This window comes from Pocillopora verrucosa, chromosome 3 (genome assembly GCF_036669915.1).
Source record: "Pocillopora verrucosa isolate sample1 chromosome 3, ASM3666991v2, whole genome shotgun sequence".
Classification (NCBI taxonomy): domain Eukaryota; kingdom Metazoa; phylum Cnidaria; class Anthozoa; order Scleractinia; family Pocilloporidae; genus Pocillopora; species Pocillopora verrucosa.
In genome coordinates, this window is record NC_089314.1 from 10,581,311 (window position 1) to 10,601,520 (window position 20,210).

The 20,210-nt window shown below is 35.4% G+C and overlaps 2 protein-coding genes across 4 annotated transcripts in view; both read right to left on the minus strand.

Moving 5' to 3' along the window:
* LOC131797922 (uncharacterized) overlaps positions 1–19,164 on the minus strand; it is a 36,383-nt gene extending 17,219 nt beyond the window's left edge. Inside the window, exons 1-12 of one of the 3 annotated variants that reach the window (XM_066163425.1) lie at positions 16,777–17,037; positions 16,482–16,553; positions 16,306–16,349; positions 14,989–15,015; positions 14,071–14,190; positions 8,291–8,326; positions 7,017–7,135; positions 6,143–6,508; positions 5,284–5,439; positions 2,088–2,278; positions 962–1,145; positions 186–373 (exon numbers count right to left, since the gene is read on the minus strand). In XM_066163425.1, coding sequence (XP_066019522.1) covers positions 186–373; positions 962–1,145; positions 2,088–2,278; positions 5,284–5,439; positions 6,143–6,508; positions 7,017–7,135; positions 8,291–8,326; positions 14,071–14,190; positions 14,989–15,015; positions 16,306–16,349; positions 16,482–16,553; positions 16,777–16,845 — 1,572 coding nt within the window. In that variant the 5' untranslated portion in view covers positions 16,846–17,037. Of the gene's footprint in view, positions 1–185; positions 374–961; positions 1,146–2,087; positions 2,279–5,283; positions 5,440–6,142; positions 6,509–7,016; positions 7,136–8,290; positions 8,327–14,070; positions 14,191–14,988; positions 15,016–16,305; positions 16,350–16,481; positions 16,554–16,776; positions 17,038–18,891 lie in introns of those variants that run through there. The other 2 variants (XM_059115583.2, XM_066163426.1) reach the window with 2 other exon arrangements.
* On the minus strand, positions 1,325–1,966 carry LOC136279882 (uncharacterized). Its single transcript, XM_066164297.1, has one exon. It carries the CDS (start codon positions 1,944–1,946, stop codon positions 1,431–1,433), a length of 516 nt encoding a protein of 171 aa, XP_066020394.1. The 5' UTR covers positions 1,947–1,966; the 3' UTR covers positions 1,325–1,430.
* Positions 19,165–20,210: the final 1,046 nt, after the last annotated feature.

The following is a 20,210-nucleotide window of genomic DNA, read 5'->3' on the forward strand; positions in this document are numbered from 1 at the left end:
GGGCGCTCGAAGTATAGCAGTTATTTCATAAATGTCAATATGAGAATTATTTTTTGAAATGTTGGTAGTTTGTGAAGATTATAGCGAGAAGAGATAATTTATTACGTTCCCAAGGCCCTTGAGGAAAAATCCTAATTTCTCCAGGATTTTTCCAGGTTTATCAACACGTCACTAAAACAACCCACCTTTCCAATATTTACGGTCTCCACAGTAAACTTATACATTCTGCCTTTTTCGAATTTGTTGAGCGATGAACCAACAGGCCGCAGCATTATCTTGCTTGTTTCTCCCTTCTCACCAAACAATTGGACATAAAGGTTGGTGTCAGGGCTAAGAACGTCACCAAGTTTGACTGACATTGTGTACGACGTGTCTAAAAAATTCAGTAATCCAAAATATGAGCACACATTGAATAACATCATGAAATACATGTATGGCAACCTTAAAAACTTCCACAAGTGATAACAAAGTAACTTCTCCCTACAACATCCATACACTTATCAGGTTGAATTTGTAGTCTTGATGGAACACCAAATTCTCATAGCTAATGTACAAGGAAATGTGTGGCAGCCAGAGAGGAGAATTTACAATCAGATCTTAGGAGTAAAAGGCTTAAGAAAACTGTCTACAAAGGAAATAAATATACCATAAAAAAGGCCTGAACTAATATTTCTAAAGGTAGTTTTAGCTTCAAACAATGAATTTTAGCTTGGTTGAGACATTATAGTAGAGGGAGGGGTGGGGGAGGGAGTGTGGGCACTGTGCCTCTTCCTGCAATTCTTTTCTGTCAAAAAGAATGAGTCAGATTAGCTGCCTGTCTCAAAAATAACACTTACAACTACAAATGCCCATGTGGGGACAAAATAAATCTTAAAATGCCATTAAACTTGAAATTTTTTTGCATAAGAGCCGTACAAAACCAACAAAAGTCAGGCGAAAACGTTTCAATTGTCTCACTTACTAGGCAGAGGAGTAACTGCAAACATCTCCCTCTCAATTTTCCCGTCATCAACATCCTGAGCCAACCAGCAGCGACAAGGAAACTTCACTCTATCCTGTCGGGCAGGAACCTCTACTTCAACCTCCTCCACAAAGAATCCTGACCCATATCCAGTGTGATCATGGCTTAGCTTAATTCTGTCAACCTGCCAGTTTAATCATAAACATAGCGTCAGCTTTCCTACTAGCAACTTTTTTGCTCACTGCGCTGGCTAGAACAAATTTTTGGTGACTACTTTGTCATGCTGAGGTTGCCTCCCAGTGTTTTATCAGGCTTCCCTGACAGTTTTCCACTAATCATTTAAACTAATGTGTATTATTATTATTATTATTGAATCTTTATTAAGTCATAAGATAAATAATCACATATCCTATGTTACAACATTAAAAGAAGGCATATATATAAATTACAGAGAAAATCAAGATAAAAATTATAAGACTAGATTATGTTTAAAAATTAAGCGATTAACAAACGTGTTTTTGAACCTATCAGTGTTTATTTTAGGATGGTGACTTGTCTCTTTCCTCAGATTGTACTTGGTTAATTTCTTTTTTGGCATTATAGCTCTTAAAGGGTGTATTGTATTATTAAAAACATTCTTGAAGATACGCGTGTCCTGTTGAACTAACAATTCATAAACATTAATGTGATCGGATGTATACTTGCGCTTATAACATCGATCTAAGAAACATTGGATTGTTGTTAATTCGGAATTTACAGCGCCAAATACGGACAGCCCGTATAATATATTTGGTAGAACCAGATTTAGAAACAGATGGTCTATTTCGGCCTGATTGTACCCTTCTTTCCTTAAAGATCTTAAAATGAACAGGCACTTGTTTGCTTTAATTAGTTTTTCCCGAATATGTGTTATGAACCTACTGTCTTCCTGAAATGTTACCCCTAAAATAGTAAGCTCTTTTGTCTGTGGTATTCCAGACACCATCGGAAACTCTATTGTACAACCTTTCTTGCGGAAAGAGACACTATTAGAGTTAAGTTTCCAGCCTTAGCACAATCATCTGGCAAGATCTCACATCCTCGCCTCTAGAGCCCAAACCCTGGGGAAACATGGGAGACTCATTACCTTTCCAATATCAACAGTATCCACTGTAAACTTGTATGTCCTTCCTTTCTCAAACTTGTTTCTTGTATCTCCTGCCTGTCGCAGCTGGATCTTCGCTGTATTCCCACGCTCACCAAACAACTGGATGTAAACATTGCCATCTGTCCCTGATCCCTTGACATCACCCACTTTGATACTAAGGTTATAAGTGGCTAATAAAAAGCAAAGGAATTTTTAATTAGTAAACAAGCATCAATTGTTAGTGATCAAGAGGTTGCAATAGCCTGTTACACATACTTCTGCCAAAGAGCAGACAAGGCAGACAAGCTCAAGTAATTTGCAAGGAGAGAACTTCATTCAATCTGTATTTTATTGACCCCAGGTCTATACAAATTTTTTGTGGCAAAAATAAAACATATTTTATAAATCATTTCTTTCCATGATTTAGACTCAAAGTTCCTGGTAAAATGGCATGGCCCAAGAAAAATAACAAATTTGTCTCAAAGTTGAAGGGGGCTCTTTGGTTGATATTCATCTTTCTTCTCATCAGCTTTCTACTTGAAAATTACGTTGATACTGAAAAGATAAATGCCCTTCTGTCACTTCTGGATGCAGAAAGGTTAGTTGGTAAATTCAGCTACCTCATTAGTATAGGTAATCACATGAGGCCAAGTACTATTAAGGATTAATTGCACGAGAGTTTTCAAAATTTTCCAAAATTGCCCGAGTCGCAAAGCGACGAGGGCAATTTGGAAAATTTTGAAAACTCAAGTGCAATTAATCCTTAATAGTACGAGGTCTCATGGGATTACTTGTTTATCAATAAAGGGCAAAATTTATACGAAGGAAAATCACACGCGCAGTCTATTTTTATCTGGGAAGCAACGGATTAGCAATGCAACGGATTAGCCAATCATTAACAGGTAATCATGCCCTCTCTTGATTACTAAAAATGCCCTCGATTAAGAAAAAATGCCCTCTCTCTCAACCAATCAGCACTCAGTAATTTTGCCCTTTATTGATAAAGACCTCAACCATCAATTAAGAACTTTTTTGCAGCATCAAATCAAAAAAAAATTATTATTTTTTTCAATTTCTTCTGTCATCTTAAGACTCCATCCTCTTTCCAGAACTTGAAAATGTATTTGCAAATTTCCATTAGCTACTTCAAGAACTCAACACTCTATACTAGCCCTAATAACTGTGTATTGGAATATTTGCTGATCCTTTATAGTAATCTTGACAATTGACTCTTTCTAATTCATCAACCCTGTAAGCATCAACAGAAAGATAAATAGCTGAAGTTTGAATACACATTTCTCTAAACAAAGAACTTCATTTTTCACCTGCTAACCTACCCCTATAATCCAATTAGCAAAAAAATCCATTAACGCTTATGGCACATTTTCAAGCATATACTGTAACTAAAAAACACATCAAATTTAAATAGTGCCAAAAATAACTTCATGCAGTTACTATATAAAATACTATCAAAACAAAAACGAGTTTCTTCCCATAGTAAAAAATATTCTGTTTCATGCTAGTTTAAAATATTCCAAATGCATGCTGAGAAAACAAAAATCACACATACATAAAAGGAAAAAAAAAATTAAATTCAGAATTAAGTTTGAAGACAGCGGTGAATTCCATGAATTAATTTTCACAAAAGTATACTTTGAAACGGAAAACCAAACCAAACATGAGAGTGTAAAACCACATCTAGTTCATAACTGAATGTAAAGTACTTTACAGAGTGAAAAACATTCTCAAAATTGTGAATTTTTCAAAAGAGAAGCTACATCACAAAAAAACAATGATACAAATCAATCAGCATGCTCAAAATTACTGTCACACATTGGTGACAATTTTCACTGTTGAGTAAAAACCTAACTCACATTGGTCTTGACTTCACTTTTTTAAAAACAAAAGAATTGATACAGAAATACCTTTTGGTTTATCATCAGGCGAAATCAAAGGAAAAAACCTCATAAAGAGAGACTGGGCATTCCACAAATCCATCTTAGTTTAAATTCAAATTCCAACATAAATTTCTACTGCAATCAATTATTCAAAAAAAGCCACAGACAAGATCAAAAAATAAACACCTTTAATTAAAAAAACACACCTGCTCTAAAAAAACACAATAGAGGCAATAGAGGTCAATGATATCCTACCTCTCAGGCACTTAATTCATCATCTTATCTAACACACTATCTACAAGAAGCCTTAGGTTTTTATGCTAATGTTCCCAATTGCCTTTTAACTTAATTAAAAACCCTATCTGAGGAGAGAGAAATGGATAGTTGTTTTGAAACACATGACAGACACAGTGAAAGATGACTTAATTATTTTGCTCTCTTAGAATTATGAACATATTAGCATCTTGTCAGCAGCAAAAAAGTCTGGAATAGTGTTCATTTCTGCTGCACAATTATTTCGTTACAGAATTCAATAATGCTGTTGAACTGAATCTTGGCACACAAAAGAAAAATTTCTGTGTGCCTATTTCAGACCCACATTGGGCTACATTTATGTGAGCTTGTCAACAATCAGTATGCCTATGAGTAATGGATTTTGAAATTTAACTTCTGAACATTTTCTGCAAGTTTGAAAAACATATACATGTACTTTCTCGGGAAAAAATTACCTTAAAAATACTTCAATTATATCTATAAAAATCCATCTTTGTACAATATTCTCCTTTTCCAAATGGAAACAATAAGAAGACATTTTGATAGAACAACTCAAGAGTAGAATCACACAGTACACTTGGGAGATACCTTATCCCTTATCCCTTATCCTGACTAGCATCTAATTTCTCCCTAAAATATCACCCTGAATCACACATTAAGGTCATGAGAATGAAGGAAATTATCAGCAACCAAAGAAGTTTTTGATCGGTAAACAAATTCTCCTTGTCAGCACCTTAGGAAACGTATAAAGAACAGTATGGAGAATATGCATACTGATGTTAGAGTGTAAAGGGTTAAATCCTTAAACATCAGTATCCACTTTCTCCATACTCTACTTTATAAATTTCCTTTGGTATTCACAGGGAGAATTTGTTTAACAATCAAAGCTTCAAATGTTGGAAATCCATATTCTCATGATCTTAATGAATTATTCAGCAGTATTGCTGTAAGGAGAAGTTAGATGCTAATCATTCTCAGGGTTTAAAGGATTAAATACACTAATAACAGTGATTACATATACATACTGCTTTGTCTTCCTGAGGTACTTGATGACCGCGGCATGGTTGTTGATGAGGATGGAGTCCCTCGGGGGGTTGAAGACGTGCTGCGAGGTAATGATTGACTTGTCATGCCATAAGCTTTAGTTCCCACTGAACTGGACTGAGATGAATTTCGTGAACCTTGAGGAAAACAAGATTTTACTACTATCTGGTTTCAATGACAACACTGCACATGTATGTACTATGAGAATATGGAGTTCAAAAAGATTAATGATTTACAAGCTGAACAAACTGCACTTAAGCAATTGACTATTAAATATGGTTGGCCATCTTATTGTTCAGCTTAATAAGTTTGGTTATTGAGTGTTTTTTGAAAGTTAGATAAAGGGAACTTTGAATTCTCAACAGTAATTTTTTGTAGGCTTGGTAGCTGGTCTCAGAGGGACACCTCACCCTGGCTACCCCCCTCTCTGATAACAACTGACTGATTTTCTAATCAAAGCAATGACTGAATGCTCTTAGTCCCCCCTAATTACAGCCTCATAAAAAAGCAGCTGTTACATTACACAACAGATGGAACAAGCTATTAAGAACTGTTAAACTCCTTGGCTTGGTTAATCAAAGAGTGGATAACACTATCCACTGGATAATCTCTCCCCGGTGAATAGTGCAGTATGTTTTGTTAACACTTATACAGACAACTGCACCCTAATGAAACATCATTTCACTTAAGAACTGAGCAGTCAGGTTTTGCGGGTGATTGTCTGTCTCACACTGCAGCACACTGTAGTACGTACCACCTAGTGTGTGTTTCAAGTGACAATCACATTAAATGTGACACATTTGCATCAAGATGAGTCTTAATTGTCTTACAATTTCTTACCTGTTGGTGTCTGGTAACCATCCGACACACTTCCTGGGTTACTAGGCATAGGCGTCCGTCTTCCCTCCCCTGAAGCATAGCCACTCTGGCTTCCTGGACTATAGGGTGTCCGATAGTCCTCCACAGAAGAGTGAGATCCAGGGCCCCGCCTGCCTGATCGGTACTCATCTCCAGGCACATACTGTTTTGTTATTGTTCTAGGCGCGCTTCCATTGACAGCTCTGTTGTCGAATGTGTATCGCTCTACAGTGGTTTGTGTGCTGCCTGGATCATATGTATCTTCAACTACTTTTCCATCCAGTGTTCGTACTGTCCGCATTTCTGTCCTGGTGACAACCTTTTTCACTGTTTGTCCTGGGGTAAGGTCTGAAAAAGTAGAAGACATATTAGCGCTTTTAAGAGATGCCATCGATGTTTTTGTGTACTGTAAATTAGTAGAAATCTGCTCATGTTCTATCATAAATGGCGCAATCTAGTAAGCTACACCTTGCCCTTATCAGTTATCATGAAGTAGAAATCTCAAGCTCACTGTCTTATTGTTAACTAATAAAATAAATGAGACCTCATGAAAATTTATGACTGAAATAAGGAGTTACTGAAATATCACACACAATGCATTTACACCCTTGACCCTTCAACTCCTAAGAACTCATAAGTAATTCTCTTTACTTCCTGTCATACAATTCTAATAATGTTAGTTCTGAGAATTTTGTACTGGATCAACTTATTATCCCCTGACTGATATTTGTCTTTACTCTCATCACTTGTCTGCTTGATATTGTAAGGAGAAATTCTATCTTGATCACTCATGGGAGTTGAGGGTTAAGGTATATTTTTTTCCAATGGCAAAATTATAAATATATTAAGTAATTACCAGCCTCCATGAGATCTTTTTCCCAGTCCTTGTTCATGAGAGCATTAGAATGTGGTCCTGATACTGTGGCAGAGTTTCCATGATCCATGCTTTTGTCATAGAGAGGGTTTTGGTCATCCCTGTGCCAAAATAAGCATTGAAAAGAGGTCTACATTTTAATTATTAAAAACTGATTGTACTAACACCAGGTTTACAACACCACATGATAATACAAATCATTTATTTATCTTCTATGTGATGGCGATCCTACAAAATCAGCTGGGGTAAGCAGCATGTAAAAGAACACATAGAATTATGTTCACCTTTTTACAAACTACTAATCAGAAGTGTCAGTTCATTTGCTTATATTTCACATCTACGACAATGATACTGTGCTTTTGTTGGAATGTCAAAAAGAAAAATTGCCAAAATATTGTCACCCACTGAGAAGAAAATCTACGAAACCTGAGGAGAATTCCATTAAACACTGTGAACTGACTTCACTCATTGGAAGTAAATTAGACAAAGGCTTGTTCCATATTAAATATCTTAGTTTGGTCTCACTTTTGATGAAAACATTTTACTAATGGCAAATTTAGTCCATATGGTTTTTACCACTTCATTTTAGAGTGAATTACACAATTTCTCATCAACACAAAAATACCTACTTTACAGACAAACATTCAACATTTTTCACTGATTAACAATTAAGGATTTAAGTTTCAGGGCAAGACAAGACACAAATAATGTGATCTATCAAATACATGTGACTTTCCACATGGAAGTCATGCAACTCCATAACAAACGTTCATAACACTGTCTAACTTTTCTGGTTAGCAGCAATAATTTTTCACCCATCAACTTCCCTATCAAGGCTTTACAATTAAAATCATGTTCTATAATAAATCCCTGGCTATGAAATTAATGTTTCCTTTAAGTACTAGCAGAGCTTGCAGAGCATAGCCCCATAATTAAACAAAATAGTAGTAACCCATGAAGCTGAAAAAATTTGTATGTACGACCATACGACTGCACAAGGTGCTACTTTTAACGTGCATGATTAACTGTACCACAGGCATGCCAATGCCACAGCTTTTTCCAGTAGTCCAGTGGTCAGTGCACTGGGCTCCGAGTCAGACAACCTGGCTTCTAGTCCTGGCCAGGGCAAGGTGTTGTGCCCTTAAGACGTGCAGGAAAAATAAAATGCCAGTTCCCCTTTTAGGCTTGGCTAAATCTATATATTACTCAGTAAATGTACATCGAAATTTTTTTATTACACAGACAAACTGTCGCACCTTGAGTCAGAAAGACCTCTTTCCTGGAGAACTTTCCTGCAAATAGAAAAAACCAAATCAAACCAAACGCATCTAAAAAAGTACTTTATACTTTAAAAGATAACACATTTTTAAACTTCATACACAATTACAGCATAATACTAAACAAAATTTCCAACAAACAGAAATACAACAGATTCATGACATTTTATTCAACATAATAGCTGATAAACATATTTGAAAATAGGGGATGCTTCATTCTATTTAACACCCTTGATGAAATGTAACTAAACTGAAACATCAACAAAAAATGTTCAAAGCCTATAATTGCATTATATGAGGCTATAAGGCATTCTACAAACCTTAAAATATCAAATGCCATTTGACATTACTTGAAAATTAACAGATCTCAATTTTTGTAGAATAAACTTTGTTTTACATCACAAAAGTTAAAAGTAGTGGTAAACCATGACAGGATAGAACAAAGTTAAGAGGGAAAAAAACAAATGAATTTAAAATAAACATTTCACCGAAAGTTTGGAAGCTGTTCAATTCATGTGCTAAGCCAAAATGCCCTCAAACTCTGTGTTAAATTTTTTTTACAAATATTAATCTTGTGAATTAAATACAATCTCTTTTTCACTGTGATGTTAATCATGGCACTCTTGTTGAATAAACCACAAAACCTCAATTAGGCCACATAAAACTAGTTACCATGGACTTTTCCCTTTTTCCATGAATTCCAAACAAAAAGATTATAAAAAATTTACAATGCCATGTGAATGATTAGCATTTTTGCTGGAAAACATGGTGATAATTTGTTCAAGGTAAAACCAGAGTGTCAACAGAGTGTTCACTCAGACCTATACACTGTACATCCATGTACTGGTGGAAATTACTAGGAATGAAATCATGACAAAGGAATATATTTTGGAGAAGATTGATGGCAGCTACTTAATGTAAGTTTATTCATAAATTAATGATGACTTCCAGCTCAGGCTGTATAACCTGGGATTGTGCAGGTAAGCAAATTCATAGCCCATCTTACAGGTCATAAATGACCTCTATTACAGAACTGAATTTTTCTCACACAACTATAAAGTATAAGATAAGAAAAATGAGTCCTGGTGACTACATGAACCCCAACGAAAAATACAATAAGGTTGCTCAAAACTTTCAGGGATTTGAATTATCAAAAACAAAAAAAACCCTAATGGAAAACAGAAAGCTAACTTTTAAATAATCAAAAGGCCAAGGTGCTTGTGTGTTAACTGCACTTGTCACAAATAGCTTGGACACATTGCTGCGATTTTGTTTAATTTCACCTCAAGATGCTAAAAAAAGTTGCATATTCTGTAAGGAATAAAGTTACAAGCTAAAGAAACAACTGCCATCGTAAATGGTCTCATATTTTCCCAATGATGAATTTAACAGGTAAAAAAAACAATCCTAATTCTGCTAATTCATTCCCATTAACATGTCCTGTAGTTTTCTATACTTTTTGTGTCATTTACCTCATCCTGATCTGATCCTGTATAAATATCATGTGTTATTAACGCATGCAAAGTATAAGGTAAATGTAAGGCACAATTTCACATTTAAATTGATGATTTAAATTTTTCATGCATACAAAAAACAATGAGCATGTGATCTTGTTTTTTTGGTTTTTTTTTTTTAACATACAGTACCACATCTTTGATCTGTTTTTCTTAATGATTAACCTTTGTTAAAGATCAGCCAAAGTCCCCTTTGTTCTTATTTCAGACAATGTTCCAATTAGTCAGTAACAAAGAAAGCCCAAATGAAATAATTCAGCCTAATTTGCACTCAAACTAATTTTATGTTCTAGCTAGCTACTGCTCAGGGCAATATATTAATCCATGTGCACATTAACATGTTCAATACAAAGATAATTATTACTAACAAGACCTTGCAAAAATCTCCTACACATAAAGTATCATTTTAAGATAATTTTTAGATGATAAAATACTTTGCAGACATTAACAATGCTGAAAAAACTATGGTTGGTAACTAGTATAAATTTCGTAGTTAAATCATAATTATTCTCTCAGTTAGTTGCATATTTAAACAAGATAACTACTTGGATAAGTTTTACAAAAAGATGCTAATTGAACTTGCACATAAAAAAAAATCAAATTATACCAATGCATTACAAAAAAGTTCCTTAAAACTACTGTGTGACATACTCTATATACAGCATGGTAGCATACTTGTGAGAACACTCAAGAGCTTTTAACAAGATGACATATTCTTTCAACAAAACAGTAAAACTTCTACAGATAGCTAAGAAAATAAATAATATTGTAAAAATCAGACATAGGACAACAAGGAAACAGTATATGAACCACGAAAAAGGTTTAGGAAAACTGTTTTGATTCTGAACAGCTTTGAGTTACAACTTACAACTATAGGGGTGAGGTTTCTCTAAATATTATCAAAAGCTTTGTACCTTTACTTTGTTGAAGAACAAGGGATTTCAGCAACTGATCAAACATTCTGCAAACTGTTTTTTTCTACTAGCTTATCAATATCTTAATAATTAATGAATTATACCCAAGGAGAAATCTTATACCTCTCACAGAGACACAGTTTGGCCTTGCACCCAAACTTTTTTCATGAAAATTAATCTTTTAAACAATAAGCCGGGGAAAGGAAAAAAACCAGCCTTTCAATTCTCAGCATGTAACAATATTTTTGTAGTCCTTGTATTTAAATGTCATTTCAATGCATTAAATGTCAAAGGACTGGGAGATGTAAAATGCATTTTAAAATGTATCTGTAGAATTGTGTCAATTATGTTACATGAACATACACTGTATAATAACAACTTGTTAAATGACAATAGCTTACCTGCCAGAATCTTTGCTTTACATACAGAATTATTAGAACTATTGTTTTTGTACTGGATTGTATGAAATTATGAGATGAGTTTTTCTTTCCCTCAATTTACATAAAACTAATATATAATTTATTATCCACTGTGGTATCAGCTGTTGTATTGGATTCATACATGAATCATCAGGCACATTGTACTTAAACCTTACGAATTTGTCACATTCATGAGAGTTTCACAAATTCAAAGGTGAAATACTTCTATTAGAACAAGAAAGACAGTGAAATACTTCCAGTTTACATTAAGATACATGATATTGTAAACAATTACACACTTTTTATAATAATATTGTCAACAATATAGTTAGGAAGTAATTTATCCCTTTCACTGTCTAGATCTCAATATCAATTCTCCTTTCCATTGTCAATAGATTAGGTATAATTGAAGCTTCGAGAATTTGATGTTAAATCTATCAATATCTTACTGTTCATATTCTACTAACTTCTGCTCTAGTCGCAAATTATTTCTATTTGTATTGTTCATGGCAAGAAAACTACAAAGATGGCCACAAATTAAACAACAAATCAACCCATTTAATGCTTCCCCTAAACTGTCAAATCTCCATTATTGGACACCTTTTTCAATTCCTCTTTTGTCAAGTGACAAAATCTTGTGACATGGACAAGACAGACATGTCACTGGGGATCTACAGTGACCTATTCCAAGTGCAGTACAATGGAACAATTTGTACTGCAAAAGCCACATTAAACCTAAATAACAGATGATAGACATGGCACATGCCGTCAAAAGGTGAAGGGGGGAAGGCAACAAGGAAGAATAAGGACAATGTTTTGGCAGAAGCCAGGGAGGCAGAGCAAGGATAGTAATTTACCAGCTGCAGGATAATTCTGGCGATGTGGACAAGGGAGACATTTAACTGGGGCTCTAAAGTACTTGTGAAAGGAGTGTAAATCACAAATAAACTTGGAGGGATACCAGTGAAAAATGTTATTGTCTACGGATCCATTGTGAATGTCCATGCATTGCAGAAAGGACAAAAGAAACAGCAAAAGCTGTATGGAGCAGAAAGTCCATTTTATAATGTCAGGACATTCGAAGCCAATATTACTTCAGCAGAGATAATCTTAGCAGAACTAACTGTAAAGCAAAGAACTGGAGAAGATTCCTTGGCAGAAAACTGGCTGTAAAGCTGAGAGTCCTGGAGTTCCAGGTTCAATAGAACCCAGTGAACAGTGCAAACCATGATAAGTTCAAAGCAAAATACCAGCAAATTTAGTTGCTTGTTGACCTCAATGTTCAGCTTTTTGCCAAATTACTAGCCTAGGGATAGTTGCTTTTCAATTTAAGGGAGAAAGTTCATAAGGAACTTTACAAGCTGTTACACAAAGATGCCACTGAAGGTGAGTATAATCTAACACCTTGCGCAAACCTTGTTGTGGTAGTGCAAAATGCAAACGATGGATTGAAATCATTTGTGAAAGATTTCTAATTCCTGAAATTGAAGGAGTGCTAAATGAATTGCATGAAGGAAAGGGAAACTCCAGCATTTGAACTACCTGAGAAGAGTCCTGTGGTATTAATGAATTTGTTACACACAGAGGTTCTCTCAGATATCACTCCTTTGCCAAAGAGTGATCACCATTGATTCAGCAAGTATTGCAACATTACAGTGCATTGTCTACTCAATGGTATGTGTTCCATCAGAGCTGTTTCTTGGAAGGAAATTCTGCTCCAATTGCCAGATTTGTGTACAGCCATAATGATTATATTTGATGGGGGAAGGAAGGGATCACAAAAAAGACAATAAGGTAGAGGAGTATGCAGACAGCATATGCAATTCCTGTGAGGGTAAAATACTGGAAGGTAAGCAGAGCTCTCCCAAAACAAACACAAGAACTTCCCTCAGGAGAAGTCAATCCTAAGATGCAGTTGACAATGTAATGGTTGTTGTAGTGCACTTATTGAGGTATATGATAGAGTCATGCTGGAGAAACACAGCTAAAGTGAAGCCTAGCCAAGAAAGAGCTTATCCAGTGCACAGCTCCAACAAGAGAGTTGTCCCAGGAGGACAACAGTGGATATGTGGCACTAAGCCATGCAGACATTATCACAGGACAATGGTAAAGGCAAGGAACCTTAGCAGAGGGGCAGAATTGATATAGCATACCCTCTAACAAGTTTACAAATCTACTTTAGAGCATGTCAGTCTACCTCAAGCAAGTAAACAGGAGATTTGGTTGCAGCTATGTTACATTAAATGTGTCAAGTTGTGTTTCACTCCATTTCCACCTTTGCTGTAATCTTATACTGCACTAACAATTTGATTGAGTTAATTTGGAGTTATATCACTAAAGCACCATCAAATAAAAGATATCAACTGGGGGATATCATTTGATTTTACACCAGATTCTTAAAGTTAAGAATATAAGAAAGGTATAGTGTGGAAAATTAAATGTTTAGATCTTAGGAGTACAAATTATTGACAGCAAAGGTACACTCGTTTAAATACACAAATATCACAGTGCAGATCCTTTTCAATGTTCTTCAAACAAAAGAAAAGGATACCCACTATAAAAAAATATATAGACGATAATTTACAATTAATAAAAGTGCCAAAACAATATTGAAATTACATGAATGACATTACATTCAATTTAGGTCCAGAATACATGATAACTTTAACATCAGTGTTGCAACTCAGATGATGACCTCTGTTCAGATTGTAAAACCTTACAGTCCTTTCCAAGACTATCCTCCTCGCAAAATTACACTATACAATTGACAGGTACTTTTGGGTTTAAACCCTATTCTGTAGCACTAGGTAAAAAGCTAGAAAGAAAAAACTGAATATTTTATTACAAATTCAACCATGTACAAGTACAAATAAACAGAGAACATATACTCAATTTTGGTTTCTCCCACTCACAAGCATGAATCAACAAGAGCTGATCCACTTAGCTGACTCTCATTATCTGACAGATCCTGTTCATCACCAATACTTCCTGGCCCCTGATTTCCACGCCAAACAAAAGAATCATCAGTGGAACTGTTGACAAAAGCAACTTATCATCATCCCAAATAATCACACCAGTTCTTTCTACATTTTATCTCTCATGTACAAGTCAGTATTATCACATGGCAACTCAAGCCCTTTCTAAATCCTCATCATATGTCAAAATGTATCCAAGCATAAAACCTTCAATGAGAGTATCAGCTGATTTATTCAAAACATTTTCCAAGTAATTCATCTGTTCTGCAGTAGAACACAGATGACATCAATTGTGGCAACATGGAATCCCTTTACTTTATATAAAAAAGAAGCAAGGTATTCTAGCTCATAAGGAAAAACACACCAACTACAAGATAATTAAACATAAATCGCAAAAAGAAAAAAAAAAAACCTGAAACCAAATACCAAATTGTTTTACCTAAGTTGAGTTTCCTTACTACATGTTTAAGGAAATTTCTTAGGAATCCTCCCCAATAAGGGGATATTTCAGGGAAGTTCTCATTATAACTAAAAAATTTGCATGATTAAAAGCACCTCGATACTTAAATATCAGAGGAATTGCCATGTTTATTGAGGTCAAATTATTATAAATGGAAAATTTGAGTCTGATAAAAAGTTTAGTTCACTTCATTTCCTTTAACTTTACTTATGCGCCGTGGTCTGAAAAAATGTTCACAGCAAAGAAAGAATGTTGTCGCTTATTAAAATAGAGCAGATTATGGAGTCTAAACCTGCCTTATCCATCAAAATTTAAGGCCTTCAGTTTATGACTATGACCTTAAGTTCATTGAAACTTGCAAAAGGAAGATAAATACATTTTAATTGTTTCCTAACCTTTGTATTTTAAACTGAGGCTTGTATCTGTCAAAAGATAATCTAATTAGTCACAAACATCTTCAATGCTGCTTTTAGAAAATGAAACAAGACAACCTATCAGTCCAAAAGGAATCATAACAGTTGCTCTTGTACATCCTGTGCAGTAACTTCAAACAATTTCTTGGCTAAATACAAATTACATCTGGAAATTCACATTCTAGAAAACTGTCAACAGTTTGACACCTCAGCCAAAAATATTTCACACTTTGGAACATTCCATGTAATTTAATGGCAACACCGCAAAGATCTCTATTACTTGACGTCAAAAACCAGAAAAGGAATTAAAAAATTAATTTGGCGACGAATATATTCTAAAAACCACAACAATGAATTGTAAACTGGAAAACGTCCTTCAGTTTTGACGAAACAACAAAGAATTTGACGATGAACTAGGAGATAGTTTACTCCTAAGAACAATAGCACTTGTACAAATCAAACAGTACCTGCACGGAAAATTATCCAAACACATTTATCTTAGAATATCGATTTCGGCCACAGGAGTCATTAAGAAATATCAGTACCACTGTTTTTGAATGAAAAAAAAAAAACCCTTTCCACGTTTCTTTAAACCCTAATGGGCTCAAAAGCTTAAGTTCTCTAAGAGATCAAATCAATCAGCAATCATTATACCCGTTACGATCTCTTAGATCTCCCTTCCTCACGCAGTTTAATGGAAAGTGAATGTTGCCAGCACGAGATCCAAGAGATATTATTCGTAAAACACAGATAAGGAAATTTTAAGAATGATCCAACTTCGACACTTCAAACAATTTGGTTATCAATGTTTCTGTTTAAAGACTTCAGAATACCTGGAATTACGTACATAAGATACTGTAGTTTTAGAAAAATTCTTACATTATAGGTTTAAAGCTTTTAAATCTTTCCATATAAAAGCAAACCTCTATGAATCATGCTCTAAAAATCACCAATCTTTACCAATTAAGGGAATATTTGAAATATAAAAACAAACTGAATGGTGAAAGCTCTACTAAACCAGTTGTCACCATTGACTGCCCTCGCTTGACATGGGTTTTAACGAGTGAAATGTGATGTCCTCCGTCCGATCTCAAGGGGATTTTAGCTGGGGTTTACCGGCAAAGTAGATTCGAATTTCAAAATCTAAAGTAAGCATTCGAGACAACTCACAATAGCCTTACACCAACGTACAACAGCAAACCCATGGCTTAGCAATAATTTCAAGCTGAGAAGGTTCTTATATAAATTCAAATTACTCGCAGGTAAGTTTCCGTGCTCAAAGCAAATGTTCAATATTACCTCCCCATCGAGCTCACACTTGCTGTTTCGGAGCCATATTTACACTGCAATAGAAAAACAAGTGACGTTAAATCCCATTAAAAGTTTACTGTCGTCGAATAGCTTCTATCGAAAGACGAAAATGTTCGATAGGAAAGCTGGTATTCGATCAAAACTTTATGGAGATCAAAGTTTACCTTTTCCAATTGATGAGCCACGTTTCTGCGCTCTTGTTCCAATTCTCGAGAAAGCATTTCAAAGTGAGCTTCCTGTCACAAGGGAAAAGTAAATCATGAGAGTGTTTACAAGCTCACTCGCTAAATATGTTCAACGAAAATGGTCGATCGAGAAAGTTACTCTTAAGTAATGCGACCTCAAATTCTACACAAAGACAGCAAATGCACACGTAAATCCACAGACAACCACTACCAAAGATTTATGATGATTTATATATCGCCTAACTCATTCAAAAATTACGAAAATCAAGCTCACCTGCTGTCGGACGGAACGAAGAAGTTTCGCAGCAGAATCATCGTTGTATTCGCGTCCTCTAATCGACATGATCACAAACTGCAAGTTCACTTCGACCGGGTTAGACAAATGGACAAAGCGAATTTTACGATTTGAAGATACTTCTTTCGGTTTGACAACTTCTCAAACAGAAACAAAAAAGTAGAGGTGAAACTGCTCACAAACTCAAAAAGATTTCATGTCCTTCACACTATATTGCGACGCGGTGACAAACATTGGGCCTTACTGACCCTCCCAGGGGTTTACCGGTTTTCAAAAACTTGTCAGTCAAATTCTGCCGTTGCCATGGCAATGCTTCCCGCGTCGACCACGAACCGGAAGAAGACTTAGTTCGCATCAAAACAAAGAATTCCTCTTCTTCCGAAATAAATTTATCTTAAATCTTAAATTCCGTCGAAAGAGATTTTTTCCGAGAAGACTATAAAAAGATGTCGAAGATTTCATTTTTGTTCGAATAGCTTAAAACTTCACAACCTCACGGCATTGACGGAGTTTCTGGCGATATTACGTTCAGAGTAAGGAACCGATAAGTCATTTCCTTAAGCTTTTTGAACCATAAGAAACAAGATTTATTGGCCATCCATCAATTGTCAGAGTAATCTTAGATAAAGTACCATACCTGATAAACAAAAGAATATTGACAAAAAAAATCACACCATAAAGTATTAAAGATCAACTGACAAATGAATCAACTGAGATAGGAGGTTCTTGCTTCGAAATTCACGCAGGCAATCTTGGTTTTTTGTACTCAGAAGTGCGGCCGGTTTCGAAAACTCTTCATGTTGGCCTTTCAAGAGAATCTAGCTCCAAGCGCTTTTGTAAAATTGCAACCAGGCATAATTCTCGATTTAACTTTTTTAAATGAAAAGGATGAACTGTTATCATCTACCCGTTTACAGAAAATTAGTGATAACTCAAATGAAATGCTGAAAGATCTTTCAAATTAACTTAAGGCTATTCGTGGGCGACAAAAGAACTCATTTGCTGTTATCACTGTTTTAAATCTTACTTTCTATTAAATGCTAAAAGGTCAAATGTTTCATTAGGGTGAGGTCTGTAACGCCAATAATTTTCACGGCATGATTTCGATTTGCTTATGTTTTTCTAAGCCCAAAAATGATTTAATTTCCCCAAATTGCTACCTAAACACAAGGAACTGAAAAAATCATGAAAGAAGTATCAAAACTTATAATTCATTATCGCTGCTTTGGATAAGGATCTTGGTAAATTTTCGATCGAATTTCTAACTTGAGCAATAAAGTTTAAAGACGACTGTTCACAAGATTGCGAGAAATATCAACAACAATCGGCTTAACTGCAAGCCGACAGGTTTATTCTAAATTGCAAAGTACTCTGATGGAGCTATTTCGAGAATTCAAAAGGAAATTGTACGCTATATTGGCTTTCCACACTACCAGGGATATGTGACGCTCAAGAGCAACGAATATTTACATACATAGTAGGTAAATCAAAAGCAATAACGAACAAAGACGGAAAAATAGAGAGAGAATATTTTAAAACGAAATGACAGCTCAGTTAGAGATAGATTTTAAACGATGTACCTCCAACGGCAAAAACTTGACCCATCGAAGAATTACCATGGATCGAGGGCCATTTTTAAATAGGATAACCTTAAACCAGACCTCTCTGATTTAGCTTCAAGTGTGAAGATTAATTACCGCTTTTCAGAATACTCATATCATTAACTTAAGTTTACGGTTCTTGTTCGAATGAAACTAAATGGCATACCGATTGCATGTGTTAAATATTTTCCTTGATATAACGTACAAATACCACTTCATAACAAAGAATTTCATTGTTTGACTATGAGTTTCTCAAAAGGTATTTGCATTCTAAGGTCTTTGATCTAGAGAAGAGAAAACCGACTTGTTTACCAAAAACAGAAAGTTAGATTTCAATATAGGGCAGCGTTCTCCACTGTTTGCATGTTCGAATGTTCGTTTGGTACTCTGTCCACGAGCTCTAAGTGCTATGCACATTATCAACTGCTCCAAGAGCAATTTTTCAGCAGTTTGAAGGCAGAAATGTAAACAAACGAAAGAGAAAACAACTCACCTTATAAATCTGTGTGCTTTTCTGAATTAAATTGGCGTGATTTCCTTCACGATCGCCTCGAATCTTGTCGCTTGTCACCCTGAAGAATCACGCAAGATAAATCGCGCACCAAAATAGATACCACTTAATTTAGCGCAGAAACAGATGCGGCAAATTCTTCGATGGAAAAATGTTAAGATTGGCGCCAAATGCTGAAACGCAAGCTCCGAGGATTACGATGTCTACAAACTACACGCACCGAACGGACATCAAGATATGAATTGACTACCTACGCAAGGTACTCAAGATATGCAAATTAGTAGAAAATCATATGCAAAAGCCGCCGACAAAATAAATCCTTTTAATTTATGGTTATCAGTAAAGCCCCAACAATACATGGCTTAGCCAATGGGCGGAGATGTTTTTGTATAATTTTAGATATTGTCTGGGTTTTGAATACTGTCTTCCATCAGCGCTGCAATATCTCCGGCTCAGCTTGGATGTCACTCGTGGAAATGAGTAATACAAGAGGCCACTCGTTAAGACGATCATAGTAGTAATATTTTGGCATAAATATTTTGTGACGTGACCAGAAGGAAATTCTCTCTCAAAAAGATGGAAGTAAATGTTCAGAAATGCTGAGAGGGCTGAAAAAATTACGATAAGAGTGGGACTAAGGCCTTTGCCCCGCAGAATCGGTAAGAAAATTAAACTGATAGACAAATAGGAGATAAATGAATCTAAGTGGTCTATAAACCAAACCTTCAATAAAAGAAAAATATAGTCCGTGCCGAAACGTGATTTATCTTTTTTATGTTTTTTTCAAAGAAACTCGAAGATGGTGAACAATACTTGAGCTACGAAAGAAACGAGTGTACACAGCTACACGATTAAACAGGCGAAAAGGGGCAGAGACCGTCACCTAGAGCTGTCCACTTCTATCTTCCTGTACTCTTCTGAGGAATCTATCAATTAATTTGTGCTAGTAGAAATAAGACTAGATGGCATCAGAAACAAACGTGATCTGTCGCAGAACACATCAGCCAGGAAAGGGAAGAAGAGTGTGGTGCAGATAGCGAAGTGCCCGACCACTGCTGTTACTTTACACCTTAATATCAGTATGTAAATTCTCCAGATTGTTCTTTATACATTTACTAAGGCGCTGAGCAGGAGAATTGAATTGTTCAACAATCAAGAGTTTCATCTTTTTTTTTTATTCTGGTGACCTTAATTTTCGATTCAGGGGTGAAGAGAATTAGATACTAGTCATCCTTAAGAATCAGAGGTTAATGATGCAAGATGCTGTCGCGGGCTGATGGCAGAATGGACTCAGTAAGAAT